We start from the raw sequence: 20,497 nt of genomic DNA, 5'->3' as shown, positions 1-20,497 counted from the left end.
ATTTGTTTCTCCTGCATCAAAGGCTGCATTGAGCACATGTATCAAAGCCAGATGGCATTTCTGAAAAAAAAAAAAATATATATATCTATATCTATATATAGATATAGATATATATACATTTAACTTCAGAAAATACAATTTTTGCCCTTTTTTTTTTTTACATCAAACTTCGAAAGTGTTGATAAACAAGAGATTTCTTTCTCTTCATTTTTTTTAAAAAAAGGAAGTGTACATCAGGTCAAAAATATCTGCCCTGGTAGATGCAAATATATCACTCTCATTTCACTTTTTTTGTTCCAATATCAATGCAGAACAGCAACAGATTAAAAAACCCCACTTTGTTACAAGATATTCCCACACAAAAAGTATGTGATAGCCTAACAACACTATCTTCATCCTTTTTTCCCCTGATATATTGTACACCTGCATAATCCAGGACACTGGGATGAAACTGGAGCTCATGTGCAGGGAGATCATGCAAACTCCACACAGAAAGGCCTTGAGCACTGTTTTTATTCTGCAATCAAACAAAAACACTGATCCACTTCTTTCCGTTTTGCTCAGAACATTAAAGACATGAGAATTACCTTGTTCCAGGAATGCTAAAAAAAACAAAAAACATTTTATTTACCTTGTTAGCTTTGAGAGCACAAAACTCACAATTTTATTAGAAGTACAGACACATACTGTGCAGTATAACATGTTACAGTATTGATATGTTGATAAATAAGTAGCTTGTCATTCTGCACATTGTCCTCCAAGCTCTGGAAAATAGAGTTCATATCCTATGTGCCAAATAAACCTGATTAGTGTTGAATAATTACACAAATGCAATATTTTAAGGCTTGTGAAATGTCTTCCTACTGGATCATAAGACACAAGTCCACAGGAATATATGAAAAGAGGGAGAAGAATTAGAAAAAAATGATCCAATGCTTGATTGAAGTCAAGAGAAAAGCAAAAAGCTGGAAGCACACGTAGCTGTGCACCACTGGTAGAGTAAGAGAGGGGTAAGCAGAGTGTAACAGCACCAGTGTAAATGTAGGTTTACATGTTTTTCTCCATTTTTAGAGGCTTCACTTGTGCAGGAGTCCAAGTGGGTGTTATGAGAAGGCTACCAATCATGAACCAAACACAAGCTGCTGACATCAGAGGGTGGTAAACTGCACCCTGGGAGGACACAACTTCAGCTCCAGAGGGAGGAAGACCTGAATGATTATCGCGAGCAACGTCGGGCTTTGACTATTTTCCCATATTCCCTCGACCCATGCACGGCAAATGGCATAAAACGGTAGATAATAAGGCATAAATGTCCAAAAGCACTTGTTACATTTTGAGATAAGAATCTAAATCATGCTATCGATGATCTGATCACTACGCTCCAGTCCTTTATGACAGGTTTGTTTCTAACGACAGACTTCACCAGACTCTAAATCTTGTACGTAAAAACATCATCTAGAAATATCTACAGCGCGTGTTTGTTTTAAAAAGAAACACAGACACATTTATTATGATACAAACTCAATCTTACGCCAACACAGTAGTTAGTCTGCGCAGTTGGGACTTTCATTTTGAATTTTCGGGAGTAATTGAAGACTGTATATAAAAGTTTTGCAGTGCATTTTACTCCATACGCTACCAACTCACTGCTTGTGTTTATAAATTAAAACTGTAAAACATTCTTAAAAGTTTTCCAACTCCAACAATCATGCGATGGGATAAGGCAGGTTGATTAGATAACAAGTAGCTGGATAAAGGTTGCAGTAAAGTAAACCCTGCTGGATTGGGCTGTGCTGAATCACCATGTTCTTGCAGGATGAAGCGCAGGCTCAAATTAAGTGGCTCCGTATTGTCCTTGATTATAGTTGCCGTGTAGTTTGGGAGCAATCAACCTTGACCGGTTGCTAAATGTGAAGTCGTGTGCCACGGGGTCCAGTCAGAGCTCCTGTCGCTGCTCTCTTACACAAATGGTAACCGAGGGGGTGTGAGGGGGGCAACACAAAGGGAGAGGACGGAAGGCTGTGTGTGGGGGGGGATGATGCGCCCGGCTCAGGCGTTGGGCATGTCGGCTCGGCTGAGAGCGATGGCCAGCTCCAGGTCCTGCTGCTCCTGGAGCCGCAGCCTCCTCAGCCTCTCCTGCTCCTCGCGCTCGCTCTCCCGCTTCGCCCACTCCAGCTGCTGATTCTCACTTCCAAACTGGAGCAGAGACACGCACACACATTAGATGTGGACCCAAAAAAAAAAAAAAAGTCACAGGAAAGAGAAAAAAGGGTCCAATCACTGGGCAAAAAGATGTTCAGATGTAAAATTAATTTTTTCAAATTAAAAATGGTGAAGTGATCCAATGTGGAGTAGTGAAGTGGGAATAAAAATTGAATATACAAATATCATCACAATAAAGCTTAGAAAGCAAGAGTAGAAGCTTGAAAAAAAAAAAAAAAGTTATGATACACATTGCAGTAGTATAGTCATAGTCATGTGTTTCCCCACATTGCTTGAATTGGTGTCGCTCAGAGATCTTTAAAGAAAAATAACCATGCTCATAAATCACAGTATTGGGATTACGCAGTGCGAACGGGCTTTTCCGCATGCAGAGGACTGACCACCACACCCTCGTACAGTCTTACCTCGACGTGTTCGGGTCCTGGCAGGAAAAACAAAGGTTACAACACAAGAGCTCGACACGGAAGAAAACCACAAATCCCTTTCACAACACTCGTACGAGCATGAGGGACAGCATAAATTCACGTCATGTCAAACTCTACAAACCAAACACACGAAAGCGGCCATGCATCATCTCTCCACTTGAGAGCACGCTCAGCCGTCGGCCTCGGCGAGGTGGCGGAGAAGCGGAAGACGGGAGACAAAAGAGGCAGATTTGCGCTGTTGTGTCCTGCTTGGAGGCACATCATGCTCTGACAGCGAATAAGCCTTTAGCTTACACTTGAAGGTTTGGGAAAAAAAAAAAAAAAAAAAATGCTCCTGGAGTGCTACCTGACCAGGCAAGCTCGCTGACTTGCTAAATGCTTGTAAAATCCCCACTTCCTGTCAAAAGCTGAAGCCAGAAATGACAGCACACATGCAAACCCCCGACAGAGGCGACTACGACTAGAGAGACACGGACACTGTGGACGTCAGACATGCACACATGTTGTTTCTCGAACCCAGACGGTTGTTAGTCTACCAACAAAAAAAACAAAACAAAAAAAAAAACGAGACTGGATGGTCCGGCGGGTGGCTCGATGATGCCGCCGTCTGAGAGGGTTATCTGAGAGCCGGCAACTCGGAGCCGTCAAGCCCACCAGCGAGATCAGCAGCTCATGCACACAGAAGCTACTCGACCCCCGGCAGAAGACTGTAAGCAACGCTAAACTTACAGAGCCAAAATCTGCAAAACCCACAGGGCAGTCTCTGGATGCTTTCGAAACAAACGAGTCTGTGGAGCAAACACTCTGGGGCGGCTCTGCTGCACCCACAGCGAGCGTACCTATTGGATGACATTTAATACAATCAATCAATCAAAGTGAAGACGCTGACAGCAGGGAGTCCGATGGGAAAATAAGTTCACACTTTAAAAAATGCCGACGTGTAGTAGTAAGCCTCGAAATATTTACAGGAAGCCGGCAGCTGTAAAGCTGATGTGCGCAGCGCAGTCAGGCGGTGGAAAGCAATATTGGCTCAAAAAAGGTGTTAACCACATTTTTTGAGTAAAGCTCAGTGATGCATTGAAGCCTAAACATTCACAGGGTTGCTTTTTTTTGGGGGGGTTGTTGTTTGAAGATGTCATTGTGAAGATAATGATCTGCCCTTGACGGTAAACTTTATATGCATTTCCTCTCATGATGGTACAATAGATATTCATGTCAATGCAGCAGAGGCTCCATTCTAACCTGGAAAGACTGTAATTTGCCTCTTTAGGTGTAATAGGGTTTTAAGTGCAACACACCAATACAAAAAGCAAAAAAAAAAAAAAAAATCTAAAATGCAAACACCCCCCCCCCTTCATACACACCATATGGAAAGGTATTAAGTTGTGCAACCTTGTGAAGCAGCTACTCAGACCAACCCAAAACTTCTCACTTCCCCATCGCGAGTGAGGCACATCTCTAGAACGAGAACGCCGACCGACTGTGGCCACTCAACTCTACCCATTCTGTGTGTTGTAGCAAAGGGGAAGACCAACTTTCTCAGGCTGTGGCTTCTGCTAAAAGGCTGAGTGCAAGGTCACAGCGGAAGGGCATGTGCTGGGCATGGTCCTTGGGAAACGTGTGACTTCACATACTACATGCACACAAAAAAAACAACCAAAAAAAACAGAACACAAACAAGGCTACATGTGAAGAAAATAAAAAAGAAAGAAACAGTTGTCGGTCTCGTCACGGGCAGGTTGACCGTCTCCATGCACCCATTGCTAATAAGACCAACAGGGTCTGTTGTACCTCTGTTTAGCTGTTTACAACATCAAAAGAAGAAACTACTCTCTCTATATTCTCACAGCTCAATGGAGTTGGTTTTTTTCCTCCTCCCTCCACACACCATTAAAGCATGAAATAGACTTTTAGCTGTAATTACTACTGCGTGTCGTGTTACTAAGTTGTATGAAGTGCATAAAACTTGTGATGACAACACTGCCGTACTGATGAGCATTGATGTCAGCCACTTTGAACCAGCGTTTACATGCCATTTACGAGCAATTAATGTCAAGTTTGCAAGCACAGTCATGTTCAAACAAAACGCATAGAAAGTAAAAAGTTACCGTAGGGTGGCGCAGGCCGGTTAGGCACATTTTTCTTTGATGGGAGCACAGGATTGTCAGGCTTCTGTTCACACACGGAGGGGCGGGGGGGGGGGGGGGGGGGGGGACAGAAAACATCTTAGCTATCAAGCAAAACAATAACCCAGGGATAAATGTCAGCGGGGATATAAAGCTTCTGGACTCACAAGAGAGACGTTTTCCTTAAATGTAATTGATTGTAAGAAAAATACAAAGTCTCTCATGATGCAAGTGAAATTAGCAGCACGGCTCTCAATGGTTTATGTGGAAAGTTGTGCTTTGTGGTGCAACTGATTCATAACGTTCAGGAGTTTCCAGGGCTTACCTTTGACATCTGACTGAAGTCGGCGAATCCGCCCCCCTTGCCTCCGAAGGGGTCCCCTTTCCCAAACAAATCTGCGACAAGAGGACATTGAATTGCATTTGGAACATTTGAATACGCTTTCAGAAAGAGCTAGAAACTATAATGATGTTCAGGCCCAAACCACACATTCAAAGTCATCTCTGCATCTTGCTTGTTCTGAGAAAAAAAAAAAAAAAAAAAAAAAAGGCCTGCATGCTATTTTCAGAGCATCGAATGTGTCATGACTGTTTTATTTTCCGTGACATTTCGCAAAAACCTGTAAAGCGGAGGTTTTGTTAAACGTGACGTATGCATCTGATCGGCTAATTAAAGCCGTCAGTTGGTGTACTGTTAACCAGAACTGTGCCTGGGCTGTTTTTTAAGCCCGGTGGCATGCCACTTAATGAAAAAAAAACAGATGGTTACAGTGCAAAAACAAAACATTGTAAGAGAATATGTTTGTTGTGAGTGTGCCGCCACAAAGAGAGTCCATTCATGTGCAAGTGCGCCGTGTTTTCCTTCACGCACAGTAACCCGGCTCAGGTCGACAGTTGCCACTGTGTTCTTTTTAAGCATGCGTAGCGCAGCAGAGCATCGACCAGCAGCGGCCACTAACTTAAATCAACTTCCGCCCCGAGTGAGGCTCAGCAGTTCAATAGCAGCAGATATAAAGACGGGACAGAGGCAGGAGTGAACGGTTTAAAGGAGTGGCGGTGTATTCTAGTGGAGAAGGACCAGCAGTCACAGAGTTTCTGTTATGCTTGGCTCCTGCAGACCTCCTGTTTTTCCAGGGTAAGGGGGGTGGTGGGGGGGGGGGGGGTTGTATTTTTAGTTGGCCAGTAGTTAAATGCGTAGGTACTTGCCTAAAAATAGCTCGACACCACAGGAAAAAGTGAAGCCGCAGCGAGTAAAAATTGTTTGCCCCTGATGCCCCTCAAAATAAAACCTAAATCTCACACGTCACCTGGAGAAGTCAAGGCCTCTTTCAGGGAGGTTTGATGAACTGGAAGCTTCTCTCAGATCACACGTCTCTCGTATAGTCACCTTCTGAGCGCGTTAGCTCCGAGATGACTGTGCGTTTGTACTTTTATTCAAAGTGGCGCGGCACGATGCATCATCACCGAATGAAGCGGAGAAGATCGGACACCGAGAGGAAACGGAAACGAGCTTCGAACGGAAAAACTTTGCTGGTTTGAATCCCGCCGCTGCTGTGCCATCCACTGTCCAGACTGTGGCGACCTCAGAAGGAAGCACTGCTACAGTCAACCCAGCAAAATCCCTAAAAGTTTGTTTTGCAAAGGGGCTAAGACACAGCAGCTGTATATAAGACGTTATGTGTTCAGAAACTCTTTAGAAATGTTATATTACATCTTAAGCTGGAGGTTGTTTTTTTTTAACATTTAGCTTCACATGTATTTAATTTTATCTACTATTTCTTTGTTTGTTTTTTTCTAGCTTTAATGCCTCCCACTGGCTCTAGTGTTTCCTCAATGCAGATGTGAGAAAGCCTTTCCTCACTTTTTGTTCCTAAAAAATGTCAAATGTGTTCATGCAGGTCTGTGGGAGACGACTGTTTGCTTTTATCATGTAAATCATGTTGTGGCACACTGTATTTGTCAGAAAAGTGCAAAGTGAAGAAAGATGGTCTTTTTAAAAATGATATGCAATCATGAGACCAAAACCTAAAACAGATCAAATATCACTGCAGACCTGGTTTTCTTCCTCGAAGGCTACAGAGCTGATCTACAAAAGCTTTTTGTGCAAGCAAAATAAAAATCATGCAAACTATCAGATTGTGCATTTATTGTTTGTTTGTTTTTTCCTCACTAAATATTGGAAATTATTTTTTTTTAAAAGTGCTAATATTGTGAAGAGTTTTGACTAATAATTGACCAAATGTTATGTGATCTAAAACTCCTGGAAGAAAAAGCATTGTTCGTGATTGCATCTGTATTTAAGACGCTTTAAAAAAAATAACAGAGATGGTTACTGTTATTGTGGCGAGAAGATTTTCCTCAGTTGGCCCCTGCGAGTTTTATTATATTCTCTTTTATGTTCTTCTTCTTAAGTCTTGCCATCTTTTCTTCATTCCTTCTGCAATTCTTGTTGTTTTTACCCACTAACGTCAGATCTTCTTTTTGCAGTGACTGCTGCATGTTTGTTTACTTGCTCCACCAGAACTTCTGGCTCTACGTTATAAAAAAAAGTCATTTTGTGGGCACTGAGCTCTTTATCCATTCTTTATGTGGCGGACACACATTGAAACGCATGCAAAAGCCTCATTTAAATACCCATCTTGTTGTTAATCATCTTTCTATTCGGAATTGACCACCTGCAAACGCATACAAACTAAAAGTGCAATCTATTTGCACAAGCATGCAGTTTGCTGCTCTTTATGTGCAGTCTTCCTATATTAAAACCTTCCCTGTGACTTTACATCTGTTGACATGTCATGATCCTCGTCAGCAGAAACATACCTGAATCTTTCTGTTTTGTGCTGTTGGATGAGAAAGGGTCACTGCTGCTGAAGGCACTGGGCTGAGGGAATCGAAAAGGAAGGAGGGGGAAAGAAAAGCACAAAAAAAAAAGTTGCGTGAGTGGGCAATTTGAATAAAGACACATGCATACGGTGGCCACGTCAGCAAGAGCCACAAGAAATCTGTCTCTGGTTTGCTTCGCCGGTTATATAGAAGCCATGAAGACATGTAAGAGCTCGTTTCTATCTGCACCAGCAACAATAAGTCATTTAGCACTGAATAGAGAAATTCAGTTTAATGACAGTGCTTTGGCTCACTCGCAGTCACAAAAGTAGCATGATTAGCACTCCAAACAAGCATCAGCGCAGTGCTGACAAAACAATGGTTTGATACCTTGACTGGCGGCGTGGGTTTTCTCCCAAAGGGGTCTGCAGATCCAAACAAGTCTGACTTGTCAGTCTTCTTAAAGAAGTCTTCTGATGAGGTGCCTTTGAAGGGATCGCTTTCTTTGAAAGGGTCTCCTCCAAATGGGTCTGCGAAGAGAACGAGACCGACAGTTCCACCATCAGACAAGAAGTACCTGCTCCGACTCATTAAACACCGGGAGAAAAGCATTGGCTGATTGAGCGGCGCATAGCTGGAGTTCTCACAGCGTTACACAAATATAACAAAAAGATAATGACAGCCTTTTCAGCCGCTCCTTTCGCAGAGGTCGCCACAACAAGTATTGTAACTGGCACCGTAGATTTGGCCAGTTTATACGTCACATGCCTTCCCAACCGCAACCAGGATTCAAACCCGGTTTTCCCACACTAAAAGAGGAAGATTTGACCAATTTGTGGGGATAAATATGAAACAAGGGAAACAAACCTTGGAAGAGATCTGATTTGAAGGGGTCTTCTGTCTTGAAGGGGTCTGCTGGAGCCTCCTTTACGCTGTTGTTGTTAAACATGGCTATCCTCGATTTAAAAGAGTCATCCTGGTGAATTCCATTAAAAAAAAAAAAAAAAAAACCCTATCAGTGCATGTATGCAGTTAGCCACAGACAACTCAATGGGAGCATTAATATGACAGCTCAGTGGTTATTGAGACATTATAAACCAAGATTGGTGAAAGATGTTTCTGGGTTTTTGGTGATCAGTTGGTGGAAAAGAAAACTGGATGGATTAAGATTGAGATCCATTCATCGTGTCCTCACCGCACTTCTGAATCCTCCGTTCTCTTTATGAGCGAAGCCCTCACTTAAGTCTGGCAGGGTGCTGAAATTCCCCCCGTTGATGTCACTCAGAGCGCTGTTGTACTGCTCGATGGTTTTGCTCATCTCTTTTTGACTGTCCTGGATCAGAGACAGCTTACTGCGAGCCTGGAGACCAACAAGACCGTTTATTGTAAAACATTATCTCATTCAATAAAACATGCGACCAGACTTGATTTATTATTTTCTGCCAGTTGTTTTCAGGGTTGGGAAATTCCCCACCAAGATTTATACCTGCTATCAGTAAAAAATAAACTCCAGTTATCAGATGAAGAGCTCAAAACTGAATTCTGCACCTGATATTTACCTGAATAAATTGAATTACTTTATAAATGTTGGTAAATAACCAATGAGACAAAACAGCTTTATTTATGTTTGCTATCAAAATCACGAGATGTAGTTCTTAGCTAAGCAATCAATTAAAAATATTTTTTTTCTTATTGACAAATGTTTTGATTTTGCTGCTTTTCGATACACATAAGATGCTTTGAGAATTGCTTCAATAGAGTAATTAGTTGAAGGAGTTTTCCTGATTTACTTTGCAATAAATGACAAAAGTGAGCTGCACTGTTCAAACGGAAGGCTGTTTTTTGTTGTAAGCACAAGCAACTAAAACTAATGCTATAAGTGAAAACATGTTTTGCCATTTATTTGGAAGAAAAAAATGTCTGTATGATGTGATCTTCACAGCTTCATTTCACTTGAATTCAATCTTCCTCACCTTATATTGACGCTACACAACCATCTTTGAGTTGCTCGGAGATCCTAAGGAGGCATCCTCGTGTAACCTGTGTTCTCTTTCTGCACTCACCTGGTTGATCTCCTCCTGCGTGGTTTTAAGGGATTTAACGATGCTGTCCAGCTGGACGCGACCCGAGAGCAAGTTCTGCTCGAGCTGGGCCTCCTCCTCCTGCAGCCGACTCAGGTCGGCCTTGGTACGGCTCAGGTCATCTTCCTGGCTGCGGAGGTCGGTCTCCTGAGAACGGATCTGGCTCTGAAGCGACGAAATCTGAAAAGAAGAAGAAGAAAAAGAAGAAAAAGACAAAATAAATATTTGTTGGAGCACAATTGCTCATTTAGAGCGGAAATACTCTACAGTTTGTTCACAGGAAGATATAATATGGCACTTTTAAAGGAGCACAATATTGTGCAAAAGTTACTTTCACCACGAGGGGAAGTTCTTTCTGCTCTTCCCAAAATGGGCATGTGTGGGCAGAGCCAGTCCAGCTTGCACAGACACAGCAGATTCTGAATGCAGCTCATATGATCCAATATTGAAATGGATGAAAATCAAGGAAAAGTTGGATTTGGGGCAATAAACTCTGAATACAATCTTTGGTTCACTAAAAAAATTATAGTAAATGATTGATGAAGCAACTACTCATTTTGTTCTCTCACCATCTGGGACTCTTCTTGGCACTTCTGCTTCATGTCGTTGAGCATTCCCTCGAGCTTGGAGCGCTGCTGGTCCATCTCCTCCAAACGTTCCTGGGCATCCTGCTTCTGTGACTCCAGGTCCTGCAGACTGCTGCTCTCCCTGTCCAAGTCATTCTGCATGTCCTGTGGAGGCACCAAACACACACATATACATGTATATTCTGGGTTCATGTCCCACTTGTGTCATTTGGTGTTGGATTGTTAGAAACTCAATTCAAATGAATGAATTTAGCTCAGCCTTACCAGAACATCACTGTTCTTTTGTCTGATGCTTTCTTCCTTTTCCTTTATCTCCTGGTCGAGGATGAATTTCTCTCTACATGTGAACAACATGGATGAGAAAAATAATCAATTAATTCTGCATCGAATATGGAAATGAATATAAAATTCATAATTTGCAATTACCTCATTCAATAAAACCTGCATCAAAGTGTTCTGAAGAGGTGAACTTATTTATCTAGTAGTCCAAATAATGTGAAAAGGATTGTTTAAATGCAATATTTGATTCAATTTAGCCAGATTCTCCACAGTTTGTTAGGAAGTTTCTGAACAGTGAGAATCACAGTGACAGCTGCTTTCTGCAAGTTTTGGAATATCTTAAAAAAAACACCACTTTGATCCTCAACATCACTTTGCTGTAACCTCCTCTTCATTTTTCTTAGAGGAAGGGAAACAAAGCCGTCCTCCTGCTACTCGGGGAGTAAAGGCTCACCTCTGCAGCTGAGCTATTTCCTGGCTGAGGTCATCCAGTTCTTTGATGCCCGTCAGTTCCACCGACCCCGTGGAGCTGGTACTGTCCTGAGGCCAGAGACATAGAGGGGGACGAGTGAGTGCAGGGGAGACAAGCTGGGTAGGACAGAATGATGGATGCAGGCGGGGTTATGAGATGTGGACGGACGGAGAAAGGAGTGTCACCGACGGGGGGATTCAGAAAGGGTGCACGAAAAGACACGGGTCTAAAAGACAAACTGAGACATGAAGGAGAACTAGAGGGGATGTGAGTGTTACAGAGAGAGAGGGAGAGGGGTGCTCCCCGCTGCTGAGTCTGACAAAACAAAAGTCGCAGGAAGGAAACAAAAACATCTCGCACAGCAAGGGGAAGGAGCATGGCGGCCAGACGCTACATGAATGACAAGAAATGCACAGAGACAAGACAAAAGAATCCAACAGTACAGGAACGTTTGGCTCGTGGTTCATTTTTTGACAGGCCTACAGCAGATCAGGAAGTCTTGTGGGATTATCAGCTTTCCATGTGTAAATACTCCGAGCGGCATCATACCGATGATACACTCAACTTTCTCATGACTGCAGAAACTCAATAGTTTTGATATCCTTTGTTGTAGGAGATTTTCTTGTCTAGCCAAGTGGCTAACAGCCTTTTTTTTTTTTTTTTTTAACTTAACAGTCCATCCAGATGACCTCTATAGAAAGTTGTGGACCCCCAACTCTGATCTCCGATTCTGAGTGAAGCCAGACGCCGGCGGACTCGCTTCTTCCCACCATCACACCAAAGCGGGAGCTTTTGAAATAAAAGCAATGGGTCGTTTATTATGGCTTTCTTTGACGTGTACAAATATTATTTTGACATCCTCAGAGCAGGCAGAGGCTCGGGCCTACCCTCCTTGATCTCTTGTGCCCCTGAAGCTCAGGTTTTAAACCACTGGTCTGATACAAATCTGCCTTACGGGGTTTTTTTCTTTAATCGCTTGCGAAATATTTGTACTAGTCTAAAATGAACAGATGACAACTGCTGGATTAGAAAGGATGACACACAGTTTTAAGTAAACATAATGAAGATTATTGGCTGTGACTGGCCATTGGTGGAGTATGTTGCACGCACGCGCACGCACACGCACACACACACACACACACACACACACACACACACACACACACACACACACACACACACACACACACACACACACACACACACACACACACACACACACACACACACACACACACAGACTCTTGTGAGAAGTGCATATTCCTTATTCAACCTTCTCAAACTGAGACAGTGAGGAAGAGAAGAGCAAGGGCGCCACCTTGTGACAAAAATCACCACTACTCACTCTGCGCATATTAGCTAGTGCCGCAACTTCTGGTCTCACAGAGGACATGAGTCCCACATAGCTCTGCTAGATAGAATATAGAGAAAAGCTCAAACAGGCAAAAGAAAGAAAAACAGTTTGGCAGAAGACAAAAAAAGCAAGAAAGCAGAATTCACCACATAAACTGCATTTTGTAGCAAGAAAACACAATCTTAAGGATGCAAGAAATATTCTGGAAGAGTTTCAATTAATAAGGATATTGCAAGACGAATTAAGAGCTGCGGTTGGGAAATATTCAGGACTTACAAGACCCGACGCTGCTGTCCTTTCTGATGGAGGGATCAAATCTGGAGGAAGGGTGGAGGGAGGGTCAATGCCTTTAGTGACCTTCTGCTGAATTAGATACATGGCCACAGAAAACTGCTCCCGGGACAGCTTTCCCGTCTGTTTGGTGTCAGCGAGTCCCCTGTGGAAGAGAGGAGAGTGCTTTCATCCAAGACTACGCTATGTAAACAGTACCAAGTTCACAGAAGAACCAAGAGCTTACCTTTGAAAGCTAGAGGCCCTAAATCATACTGTGATTTTCATATCAAACCAAATATACGTTTGTTGTATCATGGTTGTAAGATACATTTGAACAATGTTTATAAAAGCGCTGTATGAATAAAGTGCATGAAAGTACTTTAGAAGCAGATCAGATCACATCAATACAAGTGTTGGCAATATAAACCACCCCTTATAAATATACATTATTGTTTTTAAGAAAAAACAAACTGCATCCTTGTCACTCTTGGTAATGAAAAAATGTAACAAAATTAAATGTAATCCTACAGTAGTGGCATGCCTCACATGATGACACGTATATAGCAACATGTAATCACTTACATTAATGGTATCTTTGGTTGTGCTTCAATCAGTGTTATTTTGATAACATTATTATTTGCTGACCAGATGTTTGGATATTGTTTTAAGTCAAAACTTTCCAATAAAACCCATCTGAAATGAGTTTAAAATAAATCTCCATCCAGGGGCTGCTGTTTTATTTCAGACTCACAATATTTAAGAGCCATTGAACTCGCAAGACATCAACCAGATAAAGTCAAATTAGTCTGATTTCAGGCTTTAACCTGGATGAGGAATCCTGTTTAATCTCCTCTTCAGGCAATAGTCGGAAGTGTTCACAAGATGGTGCTAAAGAGCATCATCATGTGTACAAAGAATATAGTCGTAGTGTGCAACTTGATGGAAAGAGACATTTTTATTGATTTAATATAGGAACTGGTGGAGTACGAGATTTATTCACTGCAACTAAATAGACAAAACATAGACATAGTTGAACCATTACGAAATGTACTGTGAAAGAACAGACATACTGGTGAGACACAAATGTATCAACCCTTCTGCAGTGATCGGAAGCATGTCCAGCACTGTTTACTTTAATTTATTTAATAGAATTGTCTTTTTTTTTTTTTTTAACACTGTACATGTGTAGTCAACCTGCTTTATGTATGTCCTAATACAGTTCTATTTTTATTCAGTTTCAGTGCATTGAGTTCTCATGTAATTATGTCTCTGTGAGAAGGGGAATGGGGGACCAAATTGTGCTCTCACCATATCTGCGCGAGCATCGTCTGGGTGAGAGAGGACTGCATGAAGATCTCGATGACCTCGCCGCCTGTGACGAGGCCGTCGTTGTCGCTGTCGGTTTGCTTGAAGATGTCGTCGTATCGCTCTCTGTCAGCCACCGGGACTGCCCAGTTCACTGCAGGCTAGAGGGAATAAATCCTCATTTTAGGATTCCAGAGGATGAACGCGACACAAAATCTGCTGCAAACTCACATGTAAGTTGTAAGTCAAACAACACCTTTGGTTTACAAATTCATCACGGCATCATAAAATCTGAAGAATCGTATACCAGGGCAGATTCTCTACATTTTCCTATTTTTAATTCTTTCAATCAAGAATTTGGAGAATTAGTTAAGGGGAAAGGTACAGACAATTTAACCTTAGAGACACTGAAGTAAATAATTTAGAAAGAAAGGAAAAGTCAATTTATGTCAGTCATGTGAATAATGTGCAAGCTTGTCAGCGGCATTGTTTCTCTTCCCTCACAGAGGAACCTGTTTTTCCAAGAGTCATGGCTGAAAAATCCCTGCAGCTACATCCCCATAGAGAGCAACGCGGCAGCCTGTGCACAACACTCAGAACAATGTGGCAAAACGAGTCCACCCGTTAGCAACAGAGAGTTATGACTAGAAATGCTCCAGAGACTCGCCCCGAGTGAAACTCGCTTAGGGAGGAGCACGGGAAGAACTTTCCAGATTTGAATCCAGGAAATTTTTGTTGACGAGTTCGGGGATGTCAAAATTAGTCATCATTCGCATGATTTCCTTGTTTTTGCTTTTTAAACAAAACTGTGTGGTGTTTACATGTATTGTGCCTGGACATGAACCAGGGTTTCATCCCACAATCCAAAAAAACATGTGTAATTTAGTGTCTCCAAATTGCCCCTAGGTGTGTATGTGAATGTGTTTGACTGCCTTTCTCTGTGTGTTTGCCATGTGCAGGGTTTAATCTGCTTTCACAATTAGACCGGATGAACTCTTGCGCACCGCGACCCTGAGTTTAATAAAGATGCATATAACAGAGATTTGGATAAACTTTCATCTCCTTCTGTTCATTATTATTGGTTTGGAAAAAAACAAACAAAAAAAAACCAGTCAGTTAAATGTGAATATTTTCACAACAGTAAACAGCTGGAGTTGTCTATCTATATTATCTTATCACACTATAATTTCAGGGAGAAACACTTGATTTCAGTCAACTGTTTTTCATCTCAACAACAACAAAAAATTCTGATAGCATTAAAAAAAAAAAAAAAAACCTTGACATTTATAGTCATCTCATCAAGCACAGTTCACATTAATCTGCCCAAACACTGCAATCAAACCACTTCTTCACATATACCGTAATCTTATCGGCTGATTTCACTTCAAAACTAGTTTTAGTGGAGTGAGACACTTCACACTAACTTCATTCCCACTTTAGCCAATGAACTAAAATGATTTAAATAATATCTGTGTTCAGTTTCGCTCTATTCTTTGGCTAATTGTCACGCTCATTGTCAGGTTCCATCACCTTTTATACGATTTTCCAAATTTAGCTGGAAAAGCAAACCATTGAAAATTAGTGATGCATCTTGAAAGCATTAGTTGAGGGGAAACTAATGCTGAGTACTAATGCTGTCACCTCAATGCTTTGTGGTGGAGATGAACATTTTGTGCCTGTATTTGAATATTTGTTGTTTAGTGTGATGGAAAGAAAACTCGATTTTGATCCCATTAAGCCAAAATAACTTTATCCAGTGGATAATGGAATCTGCTAGAAGCCTCAAAACAAGTCGAAGTACATTGATAACCTTGAATATCAGTAATTCAATACAGATGCTTATCCAGGCTTCCATAAAGTTTGATGGGCAAATAACCCAGGCGGTAATTGTGTGCAGCTAAAACTGCTGCAATGGAAAGAAGCGTGATAAATGTTTTCACTGTATTCTGATGCTCTCTGCTTCAGTCAATGCCATGGTGCAGAAAGACATACAACTAGACCATTACAAACTCTTCACTATTAGTTTGTACAGAATCTATTTTTATCTTGAATCAGAAGATTATTTTTGGGGGGGTAACATACTTACCAAATAACTAATTATATTGATCTATCAACAAAAGAAACATCCAAAATATGTTATGACGTCACTCTATAGGAAAGTTAACCAACATCACACAGGAAGGATATTCAGAATTATGACCCCACATTCGCAGCAACATATCAAGCCTGCATGCTTTCAAAACTCAGTTCAAATAATATACAAAATACCCTAAAAGTTTGGACATGAAGAATTTATTGTCTGGTGTAATATAGATAAGCAAATCAAAGCAGAATACTGATAGTTCAATGTCAAGAAGCCCCACAAAGGACACGTCATCCCCTATGTACAGATCATGATGCCATAACAACCAATAGTTAGAGAGAAATGCAGTGTGAAGATCATACCTGTGAGGTGGATTTAAAGGAGTGTTGTGGAGAAAGGTTGATAGCACTGGCGATGAGAGGAGTGTTGCTGCTCAGAGGAGGAGTGCTTCGGAGGGTCTCTTTGAGGGGAGTTGAGCCGGACGCAAGACCGGACAAAGCAGGGAGAACGGCCACGGCACCAGGAAGACCAACCGCAGACTTTTTCCTTTTGGACGGAGGGATAAGGGAAGCGGGTAGGCTGACGGGGACAGGCTCCTTCTCCATGGCGCGATAGACAAGATGCATGGCCTTGGGAGACAAGAAATCAGATAATAATTTGATATAACAAAAAAAAACTATAATAAATAACAATAATAACATAACAGGACTGCTCTGGATTGTCAGGAACCTTTTTAAGTGAACATAAAGTCTCTGCTTACCACTGTGAATTCCTCTTTGTCCAAGTATCCATCTTTGTCCACATCACTTAGATCCCAAATCTATAGACAAATAAAGTAGAAGGTAAACACATAGGCTTGTGGCTTTGAAATGGCACAGAGTTTGTTTCTTTTTAAAGTAGCACAACACCCCAACATCATACATCACCTTTCCTAACATATCCAGAGGTAGCTTGGAGTTGATCAAAACCGGCCTGACTTTTTCACCGGGTAGAAGGCCATTGACAGGAGACAGACTCTCAAAAATCCCCTCGAACTTTCCTTTTTCATCAGGCTGGGGATAAAAAAGATGAAAACATGTTCATGTGTTCTACTTATATCTAAGAGAACTCTTGGAAAAAGTATCCGCTCACTCGTATTGCCCATCGTGAGTCAGGTGGTGGTGATGAAACAGTTAATAATGGGCTGCTTGTATCTCTCTGTTGAGAAAGAAAAAAAAAAAGGTGTCAATGAGGTGCAAACAAACAGATGAATGTATAGATGAAAAACAGCTGCTGCAAAGGCAACAGTAAATGTCTACTAATTTCTTCAGAAAAACCACAAACATCATGTGATGCCATGTGAAACTTACAAAGTTGGGTGCTGCCAAGTTCTGGTTAAGGTTGTTAAGGCTGATGTCATTTCCACCCTGTGCTGAGGCCACCAGTCTCATAGCGATGAAGAAACCCTGCAAAAGAGGAAGTGGGCGGGGTGAAATCCCACATTTTCTGCAAACATCAGCATTGTCATTGACGGGAAAGACTAAATGACTTACCCGCTTATCCAAGTAGCCTTTTCTTTCCGAATCTGCCAAATCCCAAACCTAAAAAGAAAAGGAGGACATAAAACAGTTGAGGTGGCACTGAATGAGTATATGCTTTATGTTTACATTCAGCTGTGTTTCTAACTCACCTTTCGCAGTGTACTGTCAGACAAACCCGACTTCTTAAGGAACTGAGCCGCATCGCCAGCTGAGATTTTTCCCGTATTTCCTGGATCGAGCTACAAACATACAAACAATCTATAAATTACCATTTTTGTCCCCCCAGCCTGTTATTTTTCGTGCAGGCAGAAAAACTGAGAGCTGGAGTCAAAATTCTAACTCACCTGCCTGTAATAGTTTTCATAGACTGGGATTCCGCTCGATAGCTGAAGAAGACAAGAGATATCAACTCAATATTTACAACACATATTGAAGTCTACATTCTAGTAGAATCATCAGTCTGGTCATACTCAAAGCTTGTGCCTCCTTTGGTTGCTCCTCATTTCAGTTTTCTGCAGCAAAATGACTTAAATCGTCTGCATCAAACCTGAAAACGTTCTACGTTTATTCCACAAATAAAGCACAGCCCAATAATGATCACTGCACAATTAATTTGGTTTTAATCAATTTGTTTCTTAATATAGATTACTATAATCACTGCTTTCTTGGATATAAGATTATGTGACAGTGCTTTATTGTATGTTTACGCATATTGGATTCTATGTTGTTTTTGTGTGTGTGCCTCTTGGCCAGGTCGGCATTGTAAATAAACACAGATTCTTAATTGACCTACGTGGTAAACATAAAGGTGAAATCAAAAAAACAAGATTAAAGAGAAACTCGAGTAAACTGGGCATCACACACACAGTGGATCAACAACAAGCACATAGCCAGCCCTCATCGTAATGTCACATTAACTTACATTTTCCCGGTTCAAGCTTCGAGTCAGTGACATTTTCAAACAAACCGTCACTTTTTTTAAGCTTCCCTCACGAAAGGGAGTTTGGGATATTCAAGAAAAACACAGGGAAACTTCGCCATCCTTACTTAACCTAGCTAACCATGGCAACTTTGTGGACAGCGAAAGCTCGTTAACACGCTCCCCTGACCTACATTCACCACATTTTATCACGCCGCGGATTAACGAGCCCACGAGGGCGACTGTCAACGTCGCCGGAATACGACCCGTAATAAAAAACGGAGACTTTTCTCGGATGGTTGTAAGTTGTTACCTGACTGAGCGTCATGAGCGCCGCCATATTTCCTGGTATTAGCGGGTGCGCGCACACGCCCGGAAAGCAGCGAACGGACACGAGCGGCGACAGAGGGGGGGTAAAGAGTTCCTGTGGGCGCGGCCTCCAGCTGTCAGTCATTATGCTTCCGCTTTTAATGAACACAATAGAATACAATAGAATACAATAGAATACAATAGAATACAATAGAATAGCTTTATTGCCATCATATGTCTCTTAAAATGAAATTAAAGGGGCTGTTCCCTTTGTGCTTTAATATAAATAAAATGTACAAAACAAAACAAATTAAGTGTACATATGATCTAAATATATGAATAGAAAATGGAAAATGGTGCACGACTGAACACATAAGACGATGTATAAGGTAATTATGAACAGGATTGCATCTGATCGAGATTAAAACACGAATATCCAGGCAAATGGCCATTTTATGATGTGATGGCTCAATGATCAATGCTGTATAATAATCTGGATATACAGGTCTTCAGCAAATAAAATTCCTATAAAATCTGACTTTCTGATAGCAAACTAACACAAGTTATGAAGCAATTGAGGGAGTTCAACTGCTTCACCAATGCATGATGAGAAATCAGTACAGTTCAGCTGTTTATTCAGTTAACACAGGCACAAAAATTTGTACTTGCAGTGCTTTCCTTATTTTGTATATAATAAACAGCCTGTATGCAGGAGCTCTATGCCTCAATGGTGGCATAATCTGATTGGACACGCGATGTTATCCTCACAGTTACGATTGGTTCAAAGGGCTGTCAATCATTGTGTGAAGTCGCCGCCCGTCATTGTATTTATTATGAGGAACTACTCAACCCTGGATGTAATTTCAGTGGCGATTGAAGGACAAGATGTGTTTAAATGATTTGTGAAGATATTTTAGTATTTTTCATTGTAGATATTTAATAAAACCTACTGTGCACATCTTTGTATTTAAGCCTTTTATCTTCAATTCGGCCTTTTGGAAAATATTTCATTAATATAGGGTTTCTTGAAATACTGTCACTTTGATGATTTATGATAACTGAAGCCTGATGTTTATAATATGCCTCATTCTCACAACTGCTCACTGCAGATCAGTCTGCTTCAACTAATTATAACTTATTTCAAATAGAAACAGCATAAATGAAATTGTTTGGAGGGAATATAGAAGGAATTTCATTATCATTGGGGCAGTTCAGGCTCCACAGTCCTAATATCCACGGCTTTCTGGGTGAAGTGAGCATGTGGTTTTCTCAGCAGTTGGAGTCAATTTGTGACTCTAAATTGCCTGCAGGTATGAATGGTGTGACAATGGACTTGCAACCTATCCAATGCGGCATAAATATTTATCCTTGGATCAGTTCCCCAAGGCAATAGAAATCTGATACCATAGTGTCGTAAAGTCAATAAATCATTCAAGCTGCAAAAACAGTCTCTCAGTCATCAGTCCATTGGTGCTGCGTTTTATAGGAGTCTTACTTTTGTCCACATGTCTACTTTTTCAAGCACATCTGACAATCAGTTTGTGTGGAAGAGGACAAATCAGGCCAGACAAATCAATACGGAAAGCAAAACTGAGAAGGTCAAACTCTCTTAATGACCTTAATAATCCACATCATGGTGAAATATATTTAACACACAGCTTTTACACTCAACACATTGCAAATTGTGTTTTGTATTTTTTGTACATACCACTCAGTTT

At 41.3% G+C, this 20,497-nt stretch overlaps 1 protein-coding gene across 5 annotated transcripts; it reads right to left on the bottom strand.

Moving 5' to 3' along the window:
- Positions 1 to 495: 495 nt before the first annotated feature.
- LOC308135027 (epidermal growth factor receptor substrate 15-like 1) lies at positions 496 to 18,816 on the bottom strand. Of its 5 annotated transcripts, XM_080502892.1 has the most exons (24): positions 18,784 to 18,815; positions 17,896 to 17,937; positions 17,701 to 17,790; positions 17,564 to 17,611; positions 17,381 to 17,476; positions 17,163 to 17,228; positions 16,958 to 17,083; positions 16,792 to 16,851; positions 16,394 to 16,660; positions 13,952 to 14,109; positions 12,647 to 12,806; positions 12,362 to 12,427; positions 10,999 to 11,084; positions 10,530 to 10,602; positions 10,248 to 10,409; positions 9,661 to 9,858; positions 8,793 to 8,957; positions 8,465 to 8,573; positions 7,988 to 8,127; positions 7,595 to 7,655; positions 5,100 to 5,170; positions 4,757 to 4,820; positions 3,378 to 3,487; positions 496 to 2,196 (listed from the first exon to the last, which is right to left on the bottom strand). In XM_080502892.1, exons 1-24 carry the CDS (start codon positions 18,808 to 18,810, stop codon positions 2,050 to 2,052), a joined length of 2,592 nt encoding a protein of 863 aa, XP_080359018.1. In that variant the 5' UTR covers positions 18,811 to 18,815; the 3' UTR covers positions 496 to 2,049. The 5 variants fall into 5 exon arrangements, with proteins under 5 accessions (XP_080359018.1, XP_080359019.1, XP_080359020.1 ...); XM_080502893.1 differs by lacking the exon at positions 3,378 to 3,487 and having other exon boundaries at positions 2,056 to 2,196; XM_080502894.1 differs by having other exon boundaries at positions 2,061 to 3,487; positions 18,784 to 18,816.
- Between the last annotated feature and the right edge of the window lie 1,681 nt (positions 18,817 to 20,497).

The sequence above is a fragment of the Blennius ocellaris genome (genome assembly GCF_963422515.1).
Source record: "Blennius ocellaris genome assembly, chromosome: 10".
Lineage (NCBI taxonomy): Eukaryota > Metazoa > Chordata > Actinopteri > Blenniiformes > Blenniidae > Blennius > Blennius ocellaris.
The sequence above is the reverse complement of the archived record's forward strand: the minus strand, read 5'-3'. Positions and strand labels throughout refer to the sequence as shown.

Coding starts and splice junctions, on each gene's coding strand:
- LOC308135027 (XM_080502894.1), bottom strand. CDS start 18,810: ATGGCGGCGCTCATGACGCTCAGTCAG. Junction 17,612..17,700: donor CTGACAGTACACTGCGAAAG/GTGAGTTAGAAA, acceptor TTTTCTTTTTAG/GTTTGGGATTTGGCAGATTC. Junction 10,410..10,529: donor AAAAGAACAGTGATGTTCTG/GTAAGGCTGAGC, acceptor GTGCCTCCACAG/GACATGCAGAATGACTTGGA.